General features: G+C 45.7%; 1 protein-coding gene across 1 annotated transcript; it reads left to right on the forward strand.

Annotated features, from left to right (window-relative positions):
* Positions 1-10418: 10418 nt before the first annotated feature.
* Positions 10419-27247, forward strand: SERPINC1 (serpin family C member 1). The gene is made up of 7 exons (XM_054485026.2): positions 10419-11137; positions 13413-13779; positions 16320-16535; positions 17461-17598; positions 21151-21541; positions 23563-23627; positions 27052-27247. The coding sequence occupies exons 1-7, from the start codon at positions 11097-11099 to the stop codon at positions 27226-27228; spliced, it is 1395 nt and encodes a 464-aa protein (XP_054341001.1). The 5' UTR covers positions 10419-11096; the 3' UTR covers positions 27229-27247.
* Positions 27248-27561: the final 314 nt, after the last annotated feature.

Here is a 27561-nt window from a genome sequence, read left to right on the forward strand (position 1 = left end):
ACGTGCTGGGATTACAGGCGTGAGCCACCGCACCTGGCCCTATTTAAATTTTTAAAAGGAGATTTAGGGCCAGGCGAGGTGGCTCACGCCTGTAATCCCAGCACATTGGGGGGTTGAGGTGGGCAGATCACCTGAGGTCAGGAGTTTGAGACCAGCCTGGCCAACTTGGCGAAACCCCATCTCTACTAAAAATACAAAATTAGCCGGGCATAGTGGCACATTCCTGTAGTCCTGGCTACTCAGGAGGCTGAGGCAGGAGAATCGCTTGACTCGGGAGGCGGAGGTCGCAGTGAGTCGAGATCTTGCCATTGCACTCCAGCCTGGGCGACAGAGCGAGACTCTGTCTCAAAAAAATAATAATTAAAAAAAAAGATTTATTTGAGAAGCAGGAAAACATGACAGCCTGGGCAACAGTAAGACCTGTCTCTACTAAAACATAGTGTGGTGCATCCCTGTAGTCCCAGCCACTCAGGTGGCTGAGGCGAGAGGATCACTTGAGCCCAGGAAATGGAAACTGCCGTGAGCTATGATGACATCGTCACACCACTGCACACCAGCCTGTGCGACAGACTGAGACCCTGTCTCAAAAAAAAAAAAAAAAAAAGACAATACTTCATAGGCCAATTTACATAATAAAATAGGCGATGATGTATTTAACACGGGTATAATAACAGTCACGTGGATATAACAAGAGCAGACAAACCATATTTATAAGCAGGTCAAAAAGCAAAATGTATAAATGCATATCACTGTGGTTGGATATTGTACCCAGCATTATAATCGCAGTCATATGAAATAGAGTGGCAGACAACTCCACGAGTTGACGAAATCAATCAAAACCTACAATGAGCTGGGTGCAGTAGCTCACATCAGTAATTCCAGCACTTTGGGAAGTTGAGGCAGCTGGATCACTTGAGCCCAGGAGTTAGAGACCAGTGTGGGCAACATAAGGAGATCTCGTCTCTACAAAAAATAGAAAAATTAGCTGGTCATGATGATTTGTGCCTATAGTCCCAGCTACTGGGGAGGCTGACACAGGAGGATTGCTTAAGCCCAGGAGGTTGAGGCTACAGTGAGCCGTGATTGTGCCACTGCACTCCAGTCTGGGTGACAGAGTGAGACCCTGCTTCAAACACACACACACACACAATGGGTCACCACTGCATATGCAGTCCTCCCAAAACCTGAGATCTTGAGAAATTTTACGTTTCATAAATACAGACATACAAAAAACCCTCTTCATTTATTGAAGAAGTTTCAACATTTTTACACTGAGAACTAGGGAAGTGACAGCCTCAAGACCCGGCGAGTCTCTGGTTTAAGTCCTGGAGTCCAAAGGAGCTTGAAGTTCTTTTTTTTTTTTTTTTGGAGATGGAGTCTCACTCTGTCACCAGGCTGGACTGCAGTGGTGCGACCTCGGCTCACTGCAACCTTGGCCTCCTGGGTTCAAGCAATTCTCCTGCTTCAGCCTTCTGAGTAGCTGGTACTAGAGGCTCACACAACCACGCCCAGCTAATTTTTGTATTTTTTTTTTTTTTTTAGCAGAGATGAGGTTTCAGCATGTTGGCCAGGATAGTCTCAATCTCTTGATATTGTGATCCGCCCCGCTTGGCCTCCCAAAGTGCTGGGATTACAGGCGTGAGCCACCATGCCCCGCCGAGCTTGAAGTTCTAATGTCCAAGGCAGCAGAAGAAAAGTCTGTCATGGCTCTCAGAGACTTCTCCACCTAGTCCACTCAGACTCACACACAAATGTCCTTGGGAAACACCCTCCCAGACATACCCAAAATAATGCTTTATCAGGTTTCTAGGTATCCCTTTATCCAGTCAAGGTGATACCTAAATTAAGTCCACAAGTCTACCTATTGTCAGCCTGGCACCAATGACGCATCTCCTTAAACCATACTTAATTTCCTGCAGCCTCAACCTCCCAGGTTCAAGTAATCCTCCTACCTCAGCCTCCTGAAGTAGCTGGGACTACAGGCATGTGCCACCACACCTGGCTACTTTTTTGTTCATAGTGACGGGGTTTGGCCATGTTGGCCAGGCTGGTCTCGCACTCCTGAGCTCAAGTGATCCGACTGCCTCGGCCTCCCAAAGTGCTGGGATTACAGGCGTGAGCCACCGCACCCAGCCTCCCTTTGCTGTTTCTCTTTCACCACCTACAACTTCCCAAACTAATATAAAAGCAACAAGCTTTGACCCCACACAACTCTCTCTTGCTCAGCCTCCAAAGAATACCCTTGTCCAATGTTTCTGTTCATACAAGGTGTCAATTCTTCTGGATGAGCAAGCATTTTTTACCTGACTTGATAATCTAAACTTTCTCTTTGGGAGGAATTTAAAGTGCTATATTTCCTGTTATTAAGTTAGCAGAACTACTCTGGACCTGGATTTTTTCAGACATGAATGTTTATCAAGTACCTGGTACATTGAACAGGACACGTTCAATAAATATTTGCTGTTTTGATTTGGTTTCCCTGAAGCCAAAACTGAACTTTCTAACAGGAGGATTTGGGCAAATTCCAATGAGATGTCTTGAGAGGTTCAGCTAAATGCTGCCAAATGATAATGTAGGATTTATTTTGGTAAGTTTAATTTCACCTTAATTAAAATGTCATGTTCACCTAGTAAACTGGGAACCCAAGGGAGTTGGAGACTGCTTTTTTGCTAAATGTTTTGCCAAATTTCCATGGAAGGGTTAAGCTTTGAGTTATTCAGTAACCACAGCAGAAGCTGGGTCCTATCTCTTCCCTGCCAAGGTCTTACTCTTGAGTCCAAAGGAAAGAACAGAACAGCCCAGGGTATGAGGCAATGGACATGGACCTGCTGAATTACCTGCTCATAGAAGTTACTACTGAACTGGAAGCAGGGCTAGGGAAAGAGGAATTTTATCACTGATCTTGAAGGAAGTACTAAAAAAAGAGAGGGTAATCAAATGCTATGTTCTCTCCTCTTCATGGTTCCTTGAACCTACTCCTAACACAGCAAAGCACAAGCCTTCCAATCTTGTCACTCAGAATTGAGAAAAACAGTGCCACACAGAAGTAGGGAGTCCTTTTCAAAAACTAATTTTCTTGTGATAAAAGTTCTTAAGATGTCTATCTCTTTCTAATATTTCCAGTTCTAGAAATATTAGAAATTTCCATGAAAATATTAATTTAAAGAAAAAGTATTTTTCTTTCTTTTTTAGAGACAGGGCCTTGCTCTATTGCCCAGGCTGGCATGCAGTAGTGTGATCATAGCTCACTGCAGCCTCAAAATCCTGGACTTAAGAAGTAGCTATGGCTGGCCGGGCGTGGTGGCTCACACCTGTAATCCCAGCACTTTGGGAGGCCAAGGCGGGCGGATCACAAGGTGAGGAGATCGAGACTATCCTGGCTAACATGGTGAAACCCCATCTCTACTAAAAATACAAAAAATTAGCTGGGCGAGGTGGCGGGCGCCTGTAGTCCCAGCTACTCGGGAGGCTGAGGCAGGAGAATGGCGTGAACCTGGGGGGCAGAGCCTGCAGTGAGCCGAGATCGCCCCACTGCACTCCAGCCTGAGCAACAGCGAGACTGCATCTAAAAAAAAAAAAAAAAAAAAAGAAGTAGCTATGGCTACAGGTGCATGCCACCACACCCGGCTAATTTTTTAATGGTTTGTAAAGATAGGATCTTGCTATGCTGCCCAGGCTATTCTGAACTCCTGGCCTCAAGCCATCTTCTAGCCTCAGCCTCCCAAATCATTACAAGCATGAGCCACCATGCCCAACCTAAAATATCTTTATTATATTTAAATACACACAAAAAAATACTTTTCAGAATACCTATGTGTGTGCAAACACACACAATCACAAATTAGTTTGCCCAGCATACAAGCTCTTTTTTTCTTTCCCAGTCTAAACAGTCTAAGATGAACCAAGAGGAAAGGGATCTGGGATCATCCAAACTTTGATAGCATAATAAAAGCCAAGGGGAGCTGTGTGCAGTGAGTACCAGAGACTAGGCTGGTGGTAAAGTCTCCCAGAGACCAATGAGAACTCTTGGGAGACCTGCCAGAGAAACATAGTGGAGAGGGCGAGGCAGCCCGGGATCCAGCAGATGATCGCTGTACCCACTGTCCCTTGACTGTTTCCTGACTGTGTCTTCCTCCAAACCACTGATGGCAATGTTGGATGGGACAGAGTGAGGCACATGGCTTCTTGGTCCGGAAACATGATTACAGATCCGTTTCTTTCATTCCAGGGCATGGGATCTCAGTTTCCCAAATGTACTGGGTCCAAGAGGTGAGAGGCAGGGAATACCAGGGGCTGATAACTTCCAGGGCTTAGGATCAGTCTCATCTTCATCATGTGGCTTATAGACTGATCTGTGGAAAAAGAAAGAGCTAGTGTGCTGAATGCCCAGGCTGAGTTGTGAGTATGCTCATTTGGGATGTGCATCAAATAAAATATGGATAGACAGGCCGACTGTGGTGGCTCATGCTTTTAATCCCAGCACTTTAGGAGGCTAAGGCAGGAAGATCACTTGAGACCAGGAGTTCGAGAGCAGCCTGGGCAACATAGTGATTTTGATTCTACAAAAAACAAATTAGCCATGTGTGGTGGAGCATACTGTAGTCCCAGCTGTGGAGGCTGTATATATATATTATATATTATATCTATATTATATATAGAGAGAGACAGACAGAGAGAGAGGGGGAGGGGAGAGAGAGAGAGAGAGAGAGAGGCAAAGGAAAAGGTGGTAGTCCCTGGGTTCATTTCTGGGCACTGGATTTGGAGGAAATTGTGAACAAGTTTGACAGAGACTACCCAGAGGAGAACCAGATGAAAAGCAGTTGGACACTGTGGGTTGTAACATGGGAAGTCCTGGACATTTCTTTCATATCTATCATGCGGGGACAGAAGGGCTTTGAGAGAAGCAGAGGGAGGTTTGAATCTCAGCTCTGCTAGCTTTGCAATTTGGGGCAAATAACTCTTGTGAATAGTAGTGTTCTCAGATGAGAACACTGTAAACTGGGCATACTTAGTATCTTTCTGGTAGATCTGATGAGAGAATTATATAAGCTAATGCCTGGGAAGCATTTAGTATAGACCCTGGTATATAGTGTTTTTAAATAGCACCTATTAAGATGGCACCTATATGATCATAAATCATATTCAAACATTTAAAGAGTCTGACCTAGGCTAATGTCTAACACTAAAGTAATGGTTAAGTTCTAGACTATTGAATATTATACAGCCATTAGAAATTACTTTCACAGGCAGGGCACACCTAAACACCTCTTTCCACCTGCAGACCCGTTCTCCTTTTCTCCCCTGTCACCAGCCAGGTGCTCAGCCTGCCTCAGGTTCCTCTTTGGTGTTGCCACTGCCCTCATCCTGCCCTGCTCCTCTTCTCTCCCCAAGCCTCTGGGTGAATACAACACTGACACCCTTGTGTCATAAAGTCAAGACGTATTGAATAGGTGATACATTGACATGTTCAACATTAGAAAACTAAATAAGATGGTACATATTGATAAGTCTACTCTCACCCTTGTCTCTAGCCACCCCTCACCCCATCATCCTCGCTTTGTGTTACAAAAAGCATAGCATACTATAAACACTTTCTGCAGCTTGCTTTTTCCCCACATTATCCTAAGGACCCTTCCATATCAGTACATCCATATAGAGCATCCTCATTCTTTTACACAATGGCACAGTTTTCCATTGCGGGGATGTGCCTTGGTTTATTTAACCAATCTCCTACAGATGGAAGTGGTGTCCAACTTTTTGTTATTATGAATCAGGTCTTGACAGCTAACCTTGTTGAAACCCATGCAGGTGTAGCTGTAGGATGAATTTCCTGAAGTGGAATGTCTGATTCACAGGGTACATGCATTTGTAATTCTGGTGTTTCCACATTTCCCTACAAAGCACCTACAAAGAGTTATGGCACTTTGTACCCCGAAGAGCAAAGGATGAAACAGCTTGTTTCCTCACAGCCTAGTGTATTGTCTAACTTAATCTCTTTTAATTCTAATGGTTTCTGTGATAATCCTTTTTAGAGAAACATGGAAATAACAGGGAGGGAGGAGTGCTTTAAAAGTCTTTCAGGGGCTGGATGTGGTGACTCACACCTGTAATCCCAATAATTTGGGAGGCCAAGGCAGGCAGATCACTTGAGCTCAGGAGTTAGAGACCAGCCTGGGCAACATGGCGAAAACCCATCTGTACAAAAAGTTTTTTAAAATAAATAAATAAGGCCGGGTGTGGTGGCTCATGCCTATAATCCCAGCACTTTGGGAGGCCGAGGCAGGTGGATCATCTGAAGTCAGGAGTTCAAAACCAGCCTGGCCAACATGGTGAAATCCCATCTCTACTAAAAATACAAAAATTAGCAGGGCATGGCAGCGCATGCCTGTAATCCCAGCTACTTGGGAGGCTGAGGCAGGAGAATCGCTTGAACTCAGGAGGTGGAGGTTGCAGTGAACCAAGACTGCGCCATTGCACTCTAGCCTGGGTAACAAGAGTGAAATTCCCTCTCAAAATACATAAATAAATAAATAGCCAGACACAGTAGCACACACCTGTAGTCCTAGCTACTCGGGAGACTAAGATGGGAGGATTGCTTGAGCTCAAGTTGTTTAGGGCTGCGGTGAGCTAAGATGGTGTCACTTACTCCAGCCTGGGCAATAGTGAGACCCTATCTCAGAAAAAAGATTAATTAAAAAAATTTTTTTAAGTCTTGCAAAAGGATCATTGAGGGATGCTTAAATTAGCAGGTGAAAATTTGATGGAAAACAATATATTTGCATACTCTCAAGTATGTGAAGTATCCCCACAAGACATTTAACAAAAGGGGGAACATTGTAATTTTACAGCGGAGAAACTTGGCAGACACATTCTTGTAATCCAAGTTAATCACCAGTGATGGGATAAATTAACATCTGTACCTCAGGATGCGATACACTGAGAAGGACACAGTATTACCTCTGTTGTATTCCTGCCCCCAAAAGGATAACTTGAATCTAATCCTGAAGAAATTTTAGACATACCAAATTGAGAGACATTCTTCAAAATTAACTGGCCTATATGCTTCAAACAAGCCAAAATCATGAAAGAAAAAGAGAGGAACTGTTCCCATCCAAGTACTAACCAGGCCTGACCCTGCTTAGCTTCCAAGATCGAGCAAGTTCCGGGTAGTATGATCGTAGACGAGAGGAACTGTTCCAAGCCACAGAAGACTAAAGAGACATGACAACTAAATGCAATGTGTGCTCCTTCTCCAGGAAAAGGAGAAAAAAAATTCTTTTCTTTTTTTTTTTTATTGGCTATAAATCAGTGCTTCCCAAATCATGGTCCAGGGACCCTAGGAGATTCAGAAAACCTTTCAGTAGGTATATGAAGTCAAACGATTTCACTTTATTTATTTATGTTTTGAGACAGGATCTTACTCCATCATCCAGGCTGGAGTGCGGTGGTGCCATCATGGCTCACTGCAGCTTCGACTTTCAGGGCTCAAGTGATTCTCCCACCTCAGCCTCCTGGGTAGCTGAGATTACCCGCACATACCTCTATGCCCAGCTAAGTTTTTGCATTTTTTTAATAGAGATGGAGTTTAGCATGTTGCCCAGGCTGGTCTTAAACTCCTGGGCTCAAGCAATCCTCCTGCGTTGGCCTCCCAAAATGCTGGGATTACTAGTGTGAGCCACTCAGCCTGGCCAAAACTATTTTAATACATAACTATTTTAATAATAATATTTAGATGTTCTTTGGCAAGACTATAAAAGGATTCTGAAACAAAGAAGGTGAAAACCACTGCTTTGATAACCAGGTGTGGTGGCTCTTGCCTGTAATTCCAGCTAGTGGGGAGGCTGAGGCAGGAGGATTGCTTGAGGCCAGGAGTTTGAGACCAGAGTGGGCAGCAGAGCAAGACCCCCGTCTCTAATGGCAACAGAGTGACAACCAGTCTCTAAAAACATTAATTGGATGATTGGCAAAATTAGAATAAGGTTTAGAGATTTTTAAATAGTACTATATTTGAAAATAATGCTAGGCGCAGTGGCTCATGCCTGTAATCCTAGCACTTTGGGAGGCCAAGGCGGACGGATCACTTGAGGTCAGGAGTTTGAGACCAGCCTGGCCAACATGGTGAAACCCCATCTCTACTAAAAATACAAAAAAAAAATTGCCAGGCATAGTGGCAGGGGCCTGTAATTCCAGCTACTCGGGAGGTTGAGTCCCGAGAATCACTAGAACCTGGGAGGCAGAGGTTGGAGGTGGGCTGAGATCAGGCCACTGCACTCCAGCCTGGGCGACAGAGTGAGACTCCGTCTCCAAAAAAAAAGAAGAAGAAGAAAAGAGTATGCACCAGGCAGAGTGGCTTACACCTGTACGGAGTCTTGCTCTGTCATCCAGGCTGGAGTGCAGTGGCGTGATCTCGGCTCACTGCAACCTCCACCTCCCGGGTTCAAGTGATTCTCCTGCCATAGCCTCCTGAGTAGCTGAGATTACAGGTGCATGCCACCATGCCCAGCTAATTTTTTTTTTTGTATTTTTTAGTAGAGACAGGGTTTCACCGTCTTGGCCAGGCTGGTCTCAAACCCCTGACCTCAAGTGATCTGCCCACCTCAGCCTCCCAAACTGCTGGTATTACAGGCGTGAGCCACCACGCCTGGCAGAACACTTTAAAAATAAATATATAATTTAATTTTTAACATTTGAGACGGGCTCACTCTGTCACCAAGGCTGGAGTGCAGTGGTGTGATCACAGCTCGCTGCAGTCTGAATTCCTGGGCTCAAGAGATCCTCCCACCTCAGCCTCCTGAATAGCTGGGACTACAGGCTCATGCCACCATGCCCAGCTTATTATTATTATTTTCTGGAGATGGGGATCTCACTGTGTGTGGGGTCTCACAGTTGGTCTTGAACTCCCGACCTCAAGCCTCGGCCTTCCAAAGTGCTAGGATTACAGATGTGAGCCACTGCATCCAGCCTGGATGAACAAATTAAACACAAACCCTGATGTTATAGTTCTTAATTCCTTGACCTGGTAGTATCTGCATCCTAATCTTTTCCAGCAGATGTTCACCAAATCACCTATATTTCTGCAGGGCCCCTCATCTGCCCTCCTCCAAGGACCTTCTTGGCAAGACACAAACCTCACAACTCCTATAAGCTGGAACAATAGGTCTCAACAGCATGTTCCTGAAACCTCAAGGTCTTTGTATTTCTGATTTCTCTTTGAACAACTCTTCCTAAAGATATTCATATGGCCCCCTCCATCATTTCATTCTGGTTTCCTAACAATGATTCCTAAGGGAGGCCTTTCCTACCATGTGTTCTCAGATGGTGCCCTCCCCACTTCCTCCCAGTACTTCCTATACCCTTGCCCTGCTATAGTTTTCTCTATGGACCTTATTAACATCTGACTGGCGCGTTACATATTTATTTTTCAAATACTGATTTTTTTTTTTTTTTTTTTTTTTTGAGATGGAGTCTTGCTCTGTCACCCAGGCTGGAATGCAATGGTGCGATCTTGGCTCACTGCAACCTCTGCCTCCCGGGGTTGAGTGATTCTCCTGCCTCAGCCTCCTGAGTAGCTGGAATTACAGGTGCCCGCCACCATGCCCAGCTATTTTTTGTATTTTTAGTATTTTTAGTAGAGACGGGGTTTCACCAGGTTGGCCAGGCTGGTCTCGAACTCCTGACCTCAGGTGATCCACCTGCCTCAGCCTCCCAAAGTGCTGGGATTACAGGTGTGAGCCACCATGCTTGGCCTAAAATACTGATTCTTTATGTGATTGCTGTATGTCTCCCCCGAATGGAATCCCAGCCCCAAGAACAGTGTCTGCTGGCACAAGTAGCACTCATGTATTTGTTGAACTCAAGTGGTTGAACAGGAGCCTTTTCAATAGTCTTTCATCTAGGGTGACAGATGAGCCTCTGGGCATTCTGGGGCCCTTTGGACAGTTCTCAGCAACTGTTCACACTGCACATGGAAGGCTTCAAAGGATCCAGGGCCTGAATCAGCCAAGAACTTAGACACAGCTTCAGCCCAGGAGAGATGTCCTGTCTCATGAACGAAGAGCTCTCTAAAATGCCTATGACTGCAACAACAACTACAAGGAGTCCTTGATCACACAGCAGGAGGCACACGCGCCCTGTGAACTCGGCGGCTGCAATCCTTGTGATGGTGCTTTTGGCTATTTCAGAAGAGGGAAATGTAAACAAACCTGCCCTTTATCTCCATTAGTTTGAATTTACCCAATCTCCCCAATAACTAATAAAAATAACAATACACATAAATATAATTTAGTTTGTTTTCATTTCGGCAGTTGTACGTGGGTTTTTTACTTGCCCCACATTGTGTCTCCTGATCCCCCAGTAGAGTTTTACTAAGTATTTCCCAGCTGCTCACACCCCTTAGAAACACGCTTGGCATGCACCCCAAGGCCCTGCTCTTCTGTCCCTGTCCCACCACTTCAGGGCTGCTGGGGAATGGGTTTCTCTGTGGGCCACAGGTGTAACCATTGTGTTTTCCTTGTCTGCGCCAGGGACACCTTGGTGCTCAGATGCCTGAAGGTAGCAGCTTGTCCCTCTTCGCCTCCTCTAATTAGATATTTCTCTCTCTCTCTCTCTCTCCCTCTCTCCATAAAGAAAACTATGAGAGAGGGAATTACAGGTAGAGGGCTAGAAGTTTTTGGACATTAACTATTTCTATCTTCTAATTTAGTTAACGAGAAACAAAAAATCCTGCAGACAAGTTCCTCCTCAGTCAGGTATTTCCTAACCAAGTTCGAGGGTATGAACATACTCTCCTTTTCCTTTTCTATAAAGCTGAGGAGAAGAGTGAGGGAGTGTGGGCAAGAGAGGTGGCTCAGGCTTTCCCTGGGCCTGATTGAACTTTAAAACTTCTCTACTAATTAAACAACACTGGGCTCTACACTTTGCTTAACCCTGGGAACTGGTCATCAGCCTTTGACCTCAGTTCCCCCTCCTGACCAGCTCCCTGCCCCACCCTGTCCTCTGGAACCTCTGTGAGATTTAGAGGAAAGAACCAGTTTTCAGACGGATTGCCTCAGACCACACTATCTCCACTTGCCCAGCCCTGTGGAAGATTAGCGACCATGTATTCCAATGTGATAGGAACCATAACCTCTGGAAAAAGGTAAGAGGGGTGAGCTTTCCCCTTGCCTGCCCCCACTGGGTTTTCTGACCTCCAAAGGACTCACAGGAATGACCTCCAACACCTTTGAGAAGACTAGGCCCTCTCCCTGGTAGTTACAGTCAAAGACCTGTTTGGAAGACGTCATTTCAAGTGCTCTCCCTCTTACCCCTCTTCTTGGGGTAAGGCCTTTCCTAAGCTACACCTTGGGTCCCTAGCCTAAGAAACAAGGGGGATGTCATCCCTGGTGTAAAGATGCTGCGCAGGACGTCAGCACTCACGGGATCCAGGGGATGCTCCAAGGGGAATCCCCAGGGCCTGCCATACATCCAGAAAGAGAGCAAATGTTACCCATGAGGACCTCCTCACTCCCTTTTTGCTCTTTCTTCCACTCAGATCCACCCCACTCCACCCCCACCCAAATCCCAGTGACCTTTGACTAAAGGGCCGAAACTGCTTCCTTTTCTCACAGTGAGAGTTGTCCCTCCCTCAATGCCACACACACTCCCTTCTTCATCTGAGTTGTCACAGGAGGCTAGAAATGGGGTGGTGGCACAACCGTCTTGGTTTTAATTTGTACTTCATAGCCCTCCCAGGGTCCTCTCAGCCTCAGATGGCATTTCCAAATGTAGCTGAAGGACAGAGTGGGCAACCGAAGGCAGTGGAGATGGGAAGATGAATGGCAGGGTCCTCTCCTCTCTCTCTGCTTCTTCAGCCTGCCTTCCACATCTCCCTTGGTGCTGCTGCTTCTCTCCAGCTTTGCACCTCTGTTCTTGAAAGGGCTGCAGAACTGGACTCAGACCACGCAAGAAGGCAAGTTCCCCTCAGCTGCCCCAGCTTCCAGCCAGCCCCACGCTTTCTCAGCAGACCACGTCCATGAATCTGCACTGGGTGCCTGTCTTTCTCTCCCAGGAGAAGATGGGAAGATCCAGTACCCACAGACAGACTCCCTTGTGTACACCCAGGAACCATAAACCAGCTGGAGGCAGCCCCTGCCCCACCCTGTCTTATTTACAAAAAATATTACAAGAGACTTTATCTCTTGATTTGCTTCATCGAGTGTCCCAACTACCTCATTTTTTTAAAATGTGAAATTAGCTTCATTTACCTTCATTGAATCCATGTTGGCGACTATTAAAAATTCCAGGCAATAAAAAACGATGAGAGCCTGAACTAAAGCAGTGGCAATAACTGGTGAAAGAGTAAAAAAACAGAACTGATCGACTCTGGGGTGAACTGATTGACTCTGGGGTTTGACTAAATGAGGAGGAGAGAGGGAGGAATCCAGGGTGATTCTCAGGTTTCTGTACGGGATTCACTGAGCCCATTCATAGGAGCAGGCGTCTGGGGGAGAATTAATTACCAGTTCAGTTTGGTCCTGTTTCCCTAAAGAACTTGTAGGAGTTCCTGGTGGAACTGTCCAGCAAATAGTCTGGAGCTCAGTGGAAGGGTTAGGGCTGGAGCTAGAGATGTGGGAATCTTCAGCACACGGATATTGCCGTTGTTTTTGTTTGTTCATTTGTTTGTTGTTGTTGTTTTGAGACACAGTCTCACTTTGTCGCCCGGTTGGAGTGCAGCGGCACAATCTCAGCTCACTGCAACCTTCGCTTCCTGGGTTCAAGCGATTCTCCTGCCTCAGCCTCCCTAGTAGCTTGGGACCACAGGTGTGCGCCACCACACCCAGCTAATTTTTGTATTTTTAGTAGAGACGGGGTTTCACCATGTTGTCCAGGCTGATCTCAAACACCCAACCTCAAGTGATCTGCACGCCTCAGCCTCCCAAAGTGCTGGGATTACAGGCGTGAGCCACCGCGCCCGGCCAGATATTGCCTTTGCTCCATCCATTTCTTCTTACTTCTCTTGTGTCGCTGAAATCTCTCTGCTGCATCTATCAGAGTCCTTCCTCAAACAGTTCCTGTAGATGGCTCCCTCTACCGCCCTGACTCTTCACTGGGCACTAAAGCCGATTTTTTAGGCATGCACATTCCATGTCACAAACAGGAAGTTTCTCATTCTTTTTTCTCCCAGCATGGGAGAAAATCAACCATCAGTTGATTCTAATTCCACCATGACCATGTCCAGGCAACTGAACTATCCCCTGGCAAGAAGTCTCGGACTGAACCCGTCTCGGGCCCTTGTACTTGGTTCAAAAGCTTTAGCCCTTCTCTTGGCCACACCAGGTGGGCTGGAATCCTCTGCTTTACTGGGGCAACCCTGTGGTGGGCAGTGGGGCTAGGGGTTGCAGCCTAGCTTAACTCGGCATTTTGTCTCCTTGTAGGAAGGTGTATCTTTTGTCCTTGCTGCTCATTGGCTTCTGGGACTGTGTGACCTGTCACGGGAGCCCTGTGGACATCTGCATAGCCAAGCCGCGGGACATTCCCATGAATCCCATGTGCATTTACCGCTCCCCGGAGAAGAAGGCAACTGAGGATGAGGGCTCAGAACAGAAGATCCCCGAGGCCACCAACCGGCGTGTCTGGGAACTGTCCAAGGCCAATTCCCGCTTTGCTACCACTTTCTATCAGCACCTGGCAGATTCCAAGAATGACAATGATAACATTTTCCTGTCACCCCTAAGTATCTCCACGGCTTTTGCTATGACCAAGCTGGGTGCCTGTAATGACACCCTCCAGCAACTGATGGAGGTACGACCCAAAGGTCTTCTGCCCAGACACCTTGTTAGGAGCACCTTTGGGGCTTCCATAGGTCCAAGTCCAATCAACCAACACTGCAGGCCACTAGGGGCGCTCATTATGCATTACGATTCCCTTTGCATCACTACTGTGTTATAATTCCCTTTGAAAATCATTTTTTTGAAAATTAGCCAAGGAATCTTGGCTATCTACTTTTTAAATCCTGGTTTCCTCTTTTGAGCACCTTAAAATGGGGGAAGGCTTGTATCTTCTTTCAACTTCTCTTTTTAGTAATTCTTTCATCTATGTGTTTACTCATTAATTTGATCATTTATTTATTTATTCATTCAGCACTTCCTCTGTGCCAGGCAATGTGTTGTGCCAGTCCCTCCTCTGGTGGAAGAAGAGTAGCTTTACCATCTGGTGACATCAGGCATATGGGCTCTTGTGGAAAAAAATTCTAGGATAGTATTTTTTTTTTTTTTTTTTGAGATGGAGTCTCGCTCTATTGCCCAGGCTGGAGTGCAGTGGTGCAGTCTCGGCTCACTCCAACCTCCGCCTCCCAGGTTCAAGCAACTCTCCCACCTCAGCTTCCTGAGTAGATGGGATTACAGGCACATGCCACCATGCCCAGCTAATTTCTATATTTTTAGTAGAGATGGGGTTTCACCATGTGGCCAGGCTGGTCTCAAACTTTTTTTTTTTTCTTTTTTTGAGATGGAGTCTCGCTCTGTCATCCAGGCTGGAGTGCAGTGGCATGATCTCAGCTCACTGCAACCTCCACCTCCTGGGTTCAAGCAATTCTCAGCCTCAGCCTCCCGAGTAGCTGGGATTACTGGTGCCCAGTACCATGCCTGGCTAATTTTTTTATTTTTAGTAGAGATGGGGTTTCACCATGTTGGCCAGGCTGATCTTGAACTCCTGACCTTGTGATCCACCTGCCTTGGCCTCCCAAAGTGCTGGGATTATAGGCGTGAGCCGCCGCGCCCGGCCTCAAACTCTTGACTTCAAGGGATCGGCCCGACTTGGCTTCCCAAAGTGCTGGGATTACAAGTGTGAGCCACTGCACTGGGCCTAGGATGGTATATTGAGACCAGAGGCCCAAGAAAGCCAAGAGAAGCCTCAAGGACGTGAGAGTGTTTTCTGGCTCTGGGAAGTATGGATCATTTCAGCTCAGTGACTTAGTTCCCACCCCCTTCCCCCCACTGCCTTTTCTGGGAGGGAAGTAAGGCATGATAAGATGAAATGTCATGGATTGATTGATCACTGTTGGCCTCTGGGGCTACAATAAGTCATGGATGGAAACACTAGATCTATAATCTGTCCTTGACTTGGCTGCCTGACAGTCTTTCTTCAGGTTGGATCACACTTTGGAAGCAGAGTTCATCAATAGGGAGGCATGAGTCCCTTCAAGATGGTATACGGTGCTTATTTGAAACTTGGACACTAAAGTCTGTGGGTCTTAGGAGGGTTCCTTCTATTCTAGTGGTCAATTTCCATAGAACTTCATCACCTTTGCTCAGGGCTCTGGGGTGAATTAACCCAAGTCTTCACTCCCTGAAAGAAATTGTAGGTTTAAAAATTCTTAAGACACGTAACACCGCCTTCTCTGGGCCCTTCAGTCATTTTTGTATACATTGGTACTGATCTCAAAGCACTTCCACATCCCTCATGTCTCTGTCCCCAAGTAAAATCTTAAATGTAACCCTTCCTACAAGAAGAACAGAACAGAACACTGCTTCCAAACCACACATGTTCTTTGGGTGCTCCCCTCTACACAAACGCCATGTGTTGGGAAAGCAGGGTGAGACTGAATCTCTCTGGAGGAAAGAGAAGTTCAGCACCAAGCTTTTGATCAAAAGCATAATTCCCCCCTAAAAAAGTGCCTATTGGAAAAAAATCAGGAAAACCAAAGGCAGAGAACAGATAAAATCAAAAGGCCTTTTGTAGCCTGAGGAGAGAGCATGGAAAGGGCAGGAGGGGAACAGCCTCACCCATTTTGCCTTGGGGATGGTGAAGGTAGGCACTGGGGGATTCCAGCTTCAAAGCATGGGTGACTTCTAAGTCCTTTTCAACCCTGAGACTCTTTGATTCTGAGCCTGTTTAATCCCTTGCTGATAGATTCACTCTTCCTTTTTCACCCCTACCACCAGTATCCCAGAGCCTCCATGAGCAGCTGGCCCCAGTAGATGCCACAAAAGTGTTTGTTACAAGAAGGACACTGTCCTGATTCTCTTCTCTGCCCAGAATCACCAAGAGGACTTTTCCCATTCCAGCAAGAAAACATCTGTGTGTTGATCTAGAGCCCTTTAGAGACTTTAGGTGGCGACCTAGTCTCTCTTTTTCCCTTTATCTTTCCTACCCTTCATTCTTCTTTTATCCTTTTATTCATCAGAACACAAGAGTTGAGCATTTATGCTGTCCCAGGTACTGTGCTTGAAGGAGTTCACAACTGAGGTGGCTATTAGTCAGAGACTGACCAGAATGTGCTCACCACCCATGTTAGCTATGCTGCCCACCAAACCCACCACCATTTTTTTTGACTTCTATAGGTATTTAAGTTTGACACCATATCTGAGAAAACATCTGATCAGATCCACTTCTTCTTTGCCAAACTGAACTGCCGACTCTATCGAAAAGCCAACAAATCCTCCAAGTTAGTATCAGCCAATCGCCTTTTTGGAGACAAATCCCTTACCTTCAATGAGACCTACCAGGATATCAGTGAGTTGGTGTATGGAGCCAAGCTCCAGCCCTTGGACTTCAAGGTGAGTTGCAGATTTTACCCCTGATCTCTGAGTTCTTCCTCTCCACTCAGAGATTGAGGAGGTGGAGAAACAGCATCCAAATTCACACGGCTTTGCTGCTGAAGACTGCTGGAGGGCTGACTACAAGTCAGAACTCCTGGAATAGTTATTCTTACTTGAAACCTGAGAAATCAATGGTATCCATGCTTGGATTGTAGTGACTGCCCAGAAAACATGAATAAATAATCAATTCTTCATTCCATCCACCAACTTCAAATATATACCAAAGGGTGTTTTGAAGATGCCAGTCCTACAAGATATCTTACTTAATTTGAACAGTTATCATGGTCAAATAAAGTTGGTACATGATGCATGTTATATTCTCCTCTTGGAGATTCATGAAGCACATGGGCCTATGAAGGTTCTGAGAAACTCTGCAACAAAGAAATCTGTTGGCTTTATTCAATTAGCATTCCTCAAATGTATTTGACCGCATGGGCATTTCTCTCCTCCATATAACCTGCCAACCCCATATAACCTGCCAACCCCATATAACCTGCCAACCCCATATAACCTGCAATCATTCATTGCTTCGCCTGGAACATGCCTCGGAAATTCTACTTTTGTGAGTTAAGGTTTACCAAAGTCAGAGAAAATAATATTTTATCTTCTTTTTCCCAGACTATTTTCGCCTTCCTTCTTTTCATTTATTTCTTCCTATTTCTTTTTGTTCTTTTTCTTCTGATAATATTTATCAACTACAGGAAAGATTCATGGAACTATATCAGATATGTGAGGCTTCCCCAATTTGGGTTAGAGCGATGGCTTCTTAATCAAATGGTGGGAAAGGGCAGAGGGATCGTGAGAAAAATAAAATGCTGCCTGGGAAAATGGAGAAGCCAATTGAATAGCACAGGTGCGTAGGTTTATTTTCTGTTCTCCTTAGGAAAATGCAGAGCAATCCAGGGCGGCCATCAACAAATGGGTGTCCAATAAGACCGAAGGCCGAATCACCGATGTCATTCCCCCGGAAGCCATCAACGAGCTCACTGTTCTGGTGCTGGTTAACACCATTTACTTCAAGGTACTCAGAATGACCCTGGAGAGACCCCAGGGAATTCTTCTTCTTGCTCTTCAGCTTACCCTTTTTTTTTTTTTTTTTGAATGGTGAGACCGAAGCCCTGAGAGGGCAAATGGACTGCCTAAAGCTACACAGGTACAGGTCAGCAGGGCAGGACAATCTATTTTTTTTTTTTTTTTTTTTTGACAGAGTCTCGCTCTGTCGCCCAGGCTGGAGTGCAGTGGCGCGATCTCGGCTCACTGCAAGCTTCGCCTCCCGGGTTCACGCCATTCTCCTGCCTCAGCCTCCCGAGTAGCTGGGACTACAGGCGCCCGCCACCATGCCCGTCTAATTTTTTGTATTTTTAGTAGAGACGGGGTTTCACCGTGTTAGCCAGGATGGTCTTGATCTCCTGACCTCGTGATCCGCCCGCCTCAGCCTCCCAAAGTGCTGGGATTGCAGGCGTGAGCCACCGCGCCCGGCCGGCAGGTCAATCTAAATGGGCAAAAAAAGCCTAAGTGCTACAGGAACAGATTCCGACAGTAGAAGGCAGAGCTGAATCAACTTCTCCAAAGGTCCTGCTTCTGCCTCCTTGTCCCTGCCCTATTTCCTTCTCATCTCCATTTATTTTATTTTATTTTATTTTTAAGTACGGAATCCCACTCTGTCACCCAGGCTGGAGTGCGGTGGCACAATCACAGCTCACTACAGCCTTGACCTCCCAGCGATCCCAACGATCCTCCTACCTTGGCATCCCAAGTAGCTGGGACTACAGGTGCATGCCACCATACCAGATGAATTTTTTTATTTTTTTGTATGCCACAGCCCAGGCTGGTCTTGAACTCGTGGGCTCAAGCAATCCTTCTGCCTTGGCCTCCCAAAGTGCTGGGATTACAGGCATGAACCACCACACGCGGCCAGCTTACCCTCTTTAACACTACTGGGCACGTGTAGGTAGATCCTTTCTGAGAAATGGTCTGTGCACGGTCTGGGCAGACAAAACATTTGCTGAGAGCCCAAAACCATTTGAACCAAGGCTCCTGGGCTACCGTCCAGTGAGGTGTGGTAGTGTCCCCAGGCTGATGGCAGAGTGGGCACACAGACAAACCCATCACATCCCACTGCAAGGTGTGCGCAGTGACAAACTCTCATATGTACGTAATTCTGCTGTCCAGTTAACTCCATTTTGAAATCTGGAACGAAATGACAGAGTCAATGTGTTGACAATCTTCAGTGCTGCGATTTTCCCCATCGCCTGGAGCAGCTTCTACAATGACTCCAAGTTCCCTTTGCCTAAATCTTATTTTCTAAAATTTATTTTTATATATTTTATCTTTTGTACGTTTGTTTGTTTTTTGTTTTGAGAGAGTCTTGCTCTTGTTGCCCAGGCTGGAGTGCAATGGTGCAACTGGCTCACTGCAACCTCCACCTCCCAGGTTCAAGCAATTCTCCTGACTCAGCCTCCCAAGTAGCTGGGATTACAGGCGCCCACCACCATGCCTGGATAATTTTGGTATTTTCAGTAGAGATGGGGTTTCACCATGTTGGCCAGGCTGGTCTCGAACTCCTGACCTCAGATGATCTGCCCACCTCGGCCTCCCAAAGTGCTGGGATTATAGGCATGAGCCACTGCGCCTGGCTTATTTTATCTTTTTTAAAAATGTTTTCTTTCCTGTAAAATCCAGTTTTAGCTTAAATCTTCTGCGCTTCTAGGTGACAGGCTCACCTCAGACTTAGCGGAGGTGCTATTATTTACAGATGCAGAAGGCCTTGTTTTCCTCAGGGTAGTGTTCTGAAGACTGTGTCAACTTGATTACATTTGGGAAGGAAAAGGAAGAGGGGAGTGGGAATAAGCAGACGACTGACACTCAGGAGACCACCAGTTTAAGGCAGGTAGAATTGTGGCATATTTTGCCCATCCTGGGATGTGCCTCCAGGTACATTCTTCCCTCCCACAGGGCCCAGGGGATTAGCCAGTCGCTGCTGCTCTCAGTCGCTGTGTCTCTTATGGTTTCCCTCCCCAAGTATAGAGCAGACTGTATTTCCACCATGTGTATTTGCCCTTTACAGTTTGCAGAACAATTTGCCATTTATTAGCCCTCTTGATCCTCACAACATCACAAACGAAACGTGGGCCACTCGGACAGATTACTTAATTTTAAATCCTGACTCTTCCATTTCTGACGTGTGAACTTGGGTGAGTTACCCGAGATCTTTCTATGCTCCAATTTCTGCATCTATAATGTGGTAATAATGATACATCTACCACATAGGGATACTGAGGTAGTTACTGCATGTAAATAAGGTGTAAGTCAATACATGCAAAATGCTTAGAAAATTGCCTGGCACACAGTAAGCATTCTATAAATATTAGCTATCACCAGCTCCTAGTTTACAGACGAGAAACCACCACTCAGAAGAGTTAAATGGGCCAGGCATGATGATTCACACCTGTGATCCCAGCACTTTGGGAAACTGAGGCAGGAGGATCACTCAAGCACAGAAGCTCAAGACCAGCCTGGGCAGCACAGGGAGATCCCGTCTTTACAAAAAATAAAAAAGTTAGCTGGGCATGGTGGCACACACCTGTAGTCCTAGCCCCCTGGGGGGCTGAGGTGGAAGGATAGTTTGAGCCTGGGAGGTTGAGGCTGCAGTGCAGTGAGCCATGAGCTTGCCTCTGCATCACTCCAACACGGGACACAGAGTGAGACCCTGTCCCCTCCACCCAAAAAAGAAGAAGAGTTAAACGGCTTGTCCCCAAATTAAAGAGCTAGAAAGTGATAAAGAATGGTAATTTTCAAAAGTGTGTCTTTTATCTCAGGGTCCCTCCCAGTTTGAAGAGGAAGTCAGTCAAGAGTCATCCTCTGCCTGTTATCTGTGTCTGTGTCTGGCAGAGCCCAGGACCTTGGAGGTTGGCTCTTAGAAAAGAGGTTGGTGGGGCCAGGCTCTGTGGCTCACGCCTGTAATCCCAGCATTTTGGGAGGCCTAGGCAGGTGGATCACCTGAGGTCAGGAGTTCGTGACCAGCCTGGCCAACATGGCGAAACCCCGTCTCTATTAAAAATACAAAAAGTTAGCCAGGCGTGGTGGCGGGTGCCTGTAATCCCAGCAACTTGAGAGGCTGAGACAGGAGATTTGCTTGAACCCTGAGGTGGAGGTTGCAGTGAGCCAAGATTGTGCCATTGCACTCCAGCCTGGGCAACAACAGCAAAACTCTGTCTCAAAAAAAAAAAAAGGTTGGTGGAAGGCAGACAGTACAAAGCAATTAGATTTAAACTCAAGAAGAGACTTGCAGAGAGGCTTGTAGATTGTTCTTGGTTTTGGTTTTTATTTTTATGGTTATAAAAGCAAATACTCACGGCTGAAAATCTGGGGAAATACAGAAAAGTACACAGAGAAAAACCTACTCATAATTCCATCATTCTGACACAGTCATTATTAACCTTTTTGTGCATATCCCGCCAGTCTTTTTTCTGAATAATTATATATTAATGTAACACTATAATATGGATATGTCTTGTGTCAATAACTATCCTCCTATGAATGTTTCTGTTCTTACTTTGTGATTCTCTTCCAGGGCCTGTGGAAGTCAAAGTTCAGCCCTGAGAACACAAGGAAGGAACTGTTCTACAAGGCTGATGGAGAGTCGTGTTCAGCATCTATGATGTACCAGGAAGGCAAGTTCCGTTATCGGCGCGTGGCTGAAGGCACCCAGGTGCTTGAGTTGCCCTTCAAAGGTGATGACATCACCATGGTACTCATCTTGCCCAAGCCTGAGAAGAGCCTGGCCAAGGTGGAGAAGGAACTCACCCCAGAGGTGCTGCAGGAGTGGCTGGATGAGTTGGAGGAGATGATGCTGGTGGTCCACATGCCCCGCTTCCGCATTGAGGACGGCTTCAGTTTGAAGGAGCAGCTGCAAGACATGGGCCTTGTCGATCTGTTCAGCCCTGAAAAGTCCAAACTCCCAGGTTTGTCTAGGAAAGAGTTTCCTCCCTTCTCTACCCGCAAAGTAGTCTGACCAAAAGTGGAAGAGTTGGAGAAAGAATAGAAAGGAGCAACAAGTCAGGACTCCTGGATACTGATCCTAGTTTCTACTGCTAACTTGTGGAAATCTCTTTTCCTTTTGAGGCCTCAGTTTCCTCTTCTGTAAAAGGGAAGTTTGTTCTTGGATCTCCATGGGCCCAGCCAGCCCTGGTGCCCTGCGAGTCTGTATCAGATAGAGGAGACGGGACCAGGTGGAGAGGAATTTGAAAGGGCATTGGAATTCAGAGCAAAGAGACAGAAATTAAGAGCTGGGGAAATTTGGTTCCCATTATACAGGCCTCACTGACATTTATTATTATTATTATTATTATTATTTGAGACAGAGTCTTACTCTGTTGCCCAGGCTGGAGTGCAGCAGTGCGATCTTGGCTCACTGCAACCTCTGCCTCCTGGGTTCAAGCGATTCTCATGCCTCAGCCTCCTGAGTAGCTGGGATTACAGGCATGCGCCACCACACCTGGTTAATTTCTGTATTCTTAGTAGAGATGGGGTTTCACCATGTTGGCCAGGATGGTCTTGAACTCTTGACCTTGTGATCTGCCTGCCTTGGCTTCCCAAAGTGCTGGGATTACAGGCGTTAGCCACCGCACCTGGTGCATTAAAACATCTTTTAAAGAAGTTGGCTGGCCAGGGTGGTTCACGCCTGTAATACCAGCACTTTGGGAGGCTGAGGTGGGAGGATTGTCTAAGCCCACAAGTTCGAGACCAGCCTGTACAACATAGTGAGATGGTCTCTACAAAAAATAAAAAAAATTAGCCAGGCATGGTGATGCACACCTGTAGTCCTAACTTCTTGGGAGGCAGAGCTGGGAGGATTGCCTGAGTCCGGGAGAGGTCAACACTGTAGTGTACTGTGATCACACAACTGCACTCCAGCCTGAGCAACAGAGTGAGGCCCTATCACTAAATAAATAAATAAATAAATAATAAAATAAGTTTAAGATGTTAAGTAATTAGATTTATCTTTATTGGGCTTTTTTTTTTTTTGAGACGAATTCTTGCTCTTGTCCCCCAGGCTGGAGTGCGCAGTGGTGCAATCTCGGCTCACTGCAACCTCCACCTCCCAGATTCAAGCGATTCTCCTGCCTCAGCCTCCCAAAGAGCTGGGGTTACAGGTGCCTGCCACCACGCCCGGCTAATTTTTGTATTTTTAGTAGAAATGGGGTTTCACTATGTTGGCCAGGCTGGTCTTGAACTCCTGACCTCAGGTGATCTACCTGCTTCGGCCTCCCAAAGTGCTGGGATTACAGGCGTGAGCCACTGCGCTACTGGGCTGTCTTTAAGCTAGTTTTGAAAACTAAAAATGTTGCCAGACTGGAAAGAAAGATGTTCCTTCTGTATGGAGCTTTTTCTGTAAGAACAGAGTCTTGCCCTTTCTCTCTCCCACAAAAAGCTGAAGCCTGAGAATGAATTATCAAGAGCCACGCTGAACAAGCCCAAAGTACTTTATTATTATTATTATTATTATTATTATTTTTGAGATGGAGTTTTGCTCTTGTTGTCCAGGCTGGAGTGCAGTGGCGTGATCTTGGCTCACTGCAACCTCCACCTCCTGAGTTCAAGCGATTCTCCTGCCTCAGTCTCCCAAGTAGCTGGGATTACAGGCATGCGCCACCACACCTGGCTAATTTTTGTATTTTCACAGTAGAGACAGGGTTTCACCATATTAGTCAGAGTGTCTCCAACTCCTGACCTCAGGTGATCTGTACACTTTGGCCTCCCGAAGTGCTGGGATTACAGGTATGAGCCACTGCATCCGGCCCCCAAAGTACTTTATTATTTTTAATACATATTCATTGTGAGAGTATGATTAGGTGAAGATTTAGGATTTCTTCTTATGTTTCAAAAAGCCCCAAAGGATCTCTTAATCCAAACTGAATTCCCATCTGTGGGTTGAAGCCAACTTTCTCCCATCTCACAAAGCCTTCTCCGGTCTTCCTTCCAGGTATTGTTGCAGAAGGCCGGGATGACCTCTATGTCTCAGATGCATTCCATAAGGCATTTCTTGAGGTGAGTACACCTTCTCCATTCTCTCTTAGGGTACAGAAAAGAGATGCATGAACAACAGGAACACATGTGGAAAAGGCCTGTTTCCAGTGTTAAGGCATGCAAAAGGCCTCCACAGGCCTGCTATAATACAGCCCTCCCCGAAACCTTCATAGTGTGATTGTTCTGCCTTCCCTCCCACTACCTATTCTGCAGCAGGTCAAGCGGGAACACAAACATTTAGGGAGGGTGATATAGGAAAAGAAGCCAGCAAAGGCCATCAAGAAGAAATTTACAGCATGAGGAGACCCAGAAGAGTATGGGGTCGCAGAAACCCAGGGAGAATTTTTTTTTTTTTTGAGACAGAGCTTCGTTCACTCTTGTAACCAAGGCTAGAGTGCAATGGTGCGACAGCTCACTACAACTTCTGCCTCCCGCGTTCAAGCGATTCTCCTGCCTCAGCCTCCTGGGTAGCTGGGATGACAGGCATGTGCCACCACGACCGGCTAATTTTTGTATTTTTAGTAGAAACAGGGTTTTTCCATGTTGGTCAGGCAGGTCTTGAACTCCCGATCTCAGGTGATCCACCTCCTTGGCACCCCCAAAGTGCTGGGATTACAGGCATGAGCCACTGTACCCGGCCAACCCAGGGAGAAATTTTAAGAAAATGGATAGCATCTAGTAAGAAGACTCCCGGGCTGGGCATGGTGGTTCACACCTGTAACCCCAGCACCTTGGGAAGCTGAGATGGAGGGATCACTTGAGCCCAGGAGTTCGCAACCAGCCTGAGCAACATAGTGAGACCCTGTCTCTACCAAAAAATCTTAAAAAAAAAAAAAAAAAAAAAGTTTGGAGACTGCCCATAGTTTACCTTTCCCCTGAGGACAGAATAGTGTGGCCACATGCCTAATTGTAATGGATGAAGAGCAAATGGAAGGTAAGAAAGGGAAGCTGGTGAGTGTGCATCAGTGTCTTAAAGTGTGCTCCAGACAACTAGAGCACTAGACTACACTGGAGGAAACGAAAAGGTGGTCAAATAAATGCATATCCTCTCATGGGAGATGAACAGTACACACTGGCATGCTGAGGTCTGAGAAGTCCCACAGTAAAGACGATGGTTGAATATCACTTAACCTAGTGTTCTCCCAAATGAGGTGTGCATGGAACCCTGTGTTAGAGTAATAGCTGTGTACAGCCTGTGGAACTTCTGGTTCTCAAGTAAACACTAAACTATGGACCAACAGCAGTAGTTATCTGGGGAGCTTTATCTTTGGAGATTCTGGGATGGGCTCTGAGAATCTGTGTATGTACTAAACTCCTCAGGGGATTCTTATGCACAATGAGATTTGGGAACCACTGGTATAGACTACTTTTTGTGGTAGCCAGGCTGTGAGGGAAAGGAGATTGGACAATGGTAGAGAAGTTCCCAGAATTGAAGAAATCAAAAAGAATGAAGGTTGTAGTCAAAGAGAAAGGTTTCAGAGGATGAAGCTAAGTAAATATAGATCCAGGGATCAAACTCAAAGTGGAATTTTAACGGGAGTGAGGAAATGTGATAGCTTGAAAGAACACAAGGTTATAATCTGAGAAAAGGATGCTATTAATATAATTTCAAAGGTAGAGTAGCTCTGAGATGGCAAGTCCAAGATGGAGAGCAGTTCTGAGATGGCAAGTCTAAGGTGTAGCCATGGACAGGTTTGCTTAAGTGGAATGAAGGTAATGCTCATTAGGTTTGATGAGATGAAAGAAATGGGAGACTAGGGTGTTGAATGGGTCTCCTAATGAGATTTTTTTTTTTTCATTGAAATGGAGTCTTGCTCTGTCGCCTAGGCTGGAATGCAGTGGCATGGTCTCAGTTCACTGCAACCTCTGCCTCCTGGGTTCAAGCGATCCTCTCGCCTCAGCCTCCCAATTAGCTGGGACTACAGGTGCCCGCCACCACGCCCGACTAAATTTTTGTATTTTTAGCAGAGATGGGGTTTCACCATGTTGGCCAGGCTGGTCTCAAACTCCTGACCTCAAGTGATCCACCCGACTCGGCCTCCCAAAGTGCTGGGATTACAGGCATGAGCCACTGTGCCCGGCCTACTGAGATATTTTAATTGCCTCAAATGATAGCAGGAGTTGGAGTGGACAGAAAGGCTAAGTGCAAAAATCATCAGTGTGGGGATATAATCTATAGGACAATGAATGTCAATGACCTTTAAGACAATAGCAAGAGTAGAGGTATTGAGGTCAGAACAAGTGATTTTAGAAGAGTGCTGTATTAATGGTTTTGGAAGTTAAGATGACACTGCGCACACCCTCTTTCACATGGATTTTTGGAAGAAAGAACACTTAGGAAGACTGCAAGGGAAATTGAGTCCTCAGGGTTTTAACTCTCATTGAATATCCTCTTGTAAGGACTCCAATTAGAAGTGGTCAACTCAGACCTCCTTGAGGGGTCTGAGTTACTATTAGGAAGAAGGAGAGGTCTGGATTCATTTTATCCACCTGAGCCCAGTACACAATGATGTAAGATTTTTCCATGGTTCTTACAACAAAGCCATTTTCTTTGAAAACCTTGCGAATCCTTAATAAACAGGACCCCAACTAATTGTAGATCTGAGAAGCCATTAAAAACCAGAATCTGATTTGAATAAAATGATCCTGGTCATGCAAACACTCTGGTCTGCTAATAAATTTAGTGCTGGAATGAGCATGAAATAGGTAATATGGGGAGATAGCGGGTAAGGAAGAAACAAAGGAAGGGGAAGAAAGAGTGAGAAGGAAGGAGAAGACATCATCAACCAGCTCCACAAACCCCAGGGAGCCAGTTAATCATGTGCTTTCATTAAGAGCAGAAACAGAGTTTTAGTGATATTCTGGGTCCTGAGGCAAAATTTTCTGAAGGTGTTTCCCTCTAGACCTGCTTATCAGCCATGTTCAAATACCATTGTTTCAGTCTATTACTCCAAGAAAATGGCATCTCGTCCAGCCAGAGAACCCACCTCTTTTCACAGGCCCTAGGTCCTGAATGGCTCTTTGGAGTAGCTGTATCTTGGATCTTGAAGCTTTGAGACTGAAACTGTTTCTTTCAACTATGGAATTCAGATCTTGAGCCAAAAATCTTACAGCGGCTGGTACAAAAAAAATCCGCTGTAAAACCATTTACAATGGTACCAGCCAGAAATGTGATAACCTGTGTACATTCAGATTTCTGGGTTACCTGAATGGAACTCTTACACTTATTACCTAGCACAAGGCTTGGACAAACACAAGTACCTTACATTCTCTGCATGAAAGAATGAGTAGAAGTAGGATTCTGGAGGGAATCCAACCTGACCCAAATGTACTTTTTACTGGAAAACAAAAGCATTTGAGGAGTTGCTGTGTCTGTGGATGATTTACCTGCCAATAATGAACGGCAGAGTGGCTAATGTAGTTTTATTTCCCATGTGACCTGCAGGTAAATGAAGAAGGCAGTGAAGCAGCTGCAAGTACCGCTGTTGTGATTGCTGGCCGTTCGCTAAACCCCAACAGGGTGACTTTCAAGGCCAACAGGCCTTTCCTGGTTTTTATAAGAGAAGTTCCTCTGAACACTATTATCTTCATGGGCAGAGTAGCCAACCCTTGTGTTAAGTAAAATGTTCTTATTCTTTGCACCTCTTCCTATTTTGGTTTGTGAATAGAAGTAAAAATAAATATAACTACTTCCATCTCACATTATAAATGGACTCTGCATTTGAAATGAAGACAAGGAAAGGGGAAACATGCTATTGGGGCATTTGGTAAAATGATGCCTTCAAGTTGTTCTTTACCCAGTAACCACATCTGGATCAAGAAAATGAGCGAGAGAGCGATAAAAGATGGTAGACAGCCAGAAAGGGAAGGGAGAGTAAATTCTCAGTATCTCCATCACACTAAAACATATCAAAAATTTAAACAAATCAGTTTCTATATACAGAAAAGACAGATT

Source organism: Pongo pygmaeus, chromosome 1 (assembly GCF_028885625.2).
Source record: "Pongo pygmaeus isolate AG05252 chromosome 1, NHGRI_mPonPyg2-v2.0_pri, whole genome shotgun sequence".
Lineage (NCBI taxonomy): Eukaryota > Metazoa > Chordata > Mammalia > Primates > Hominidae > Pongo > Pongo pygmaeus.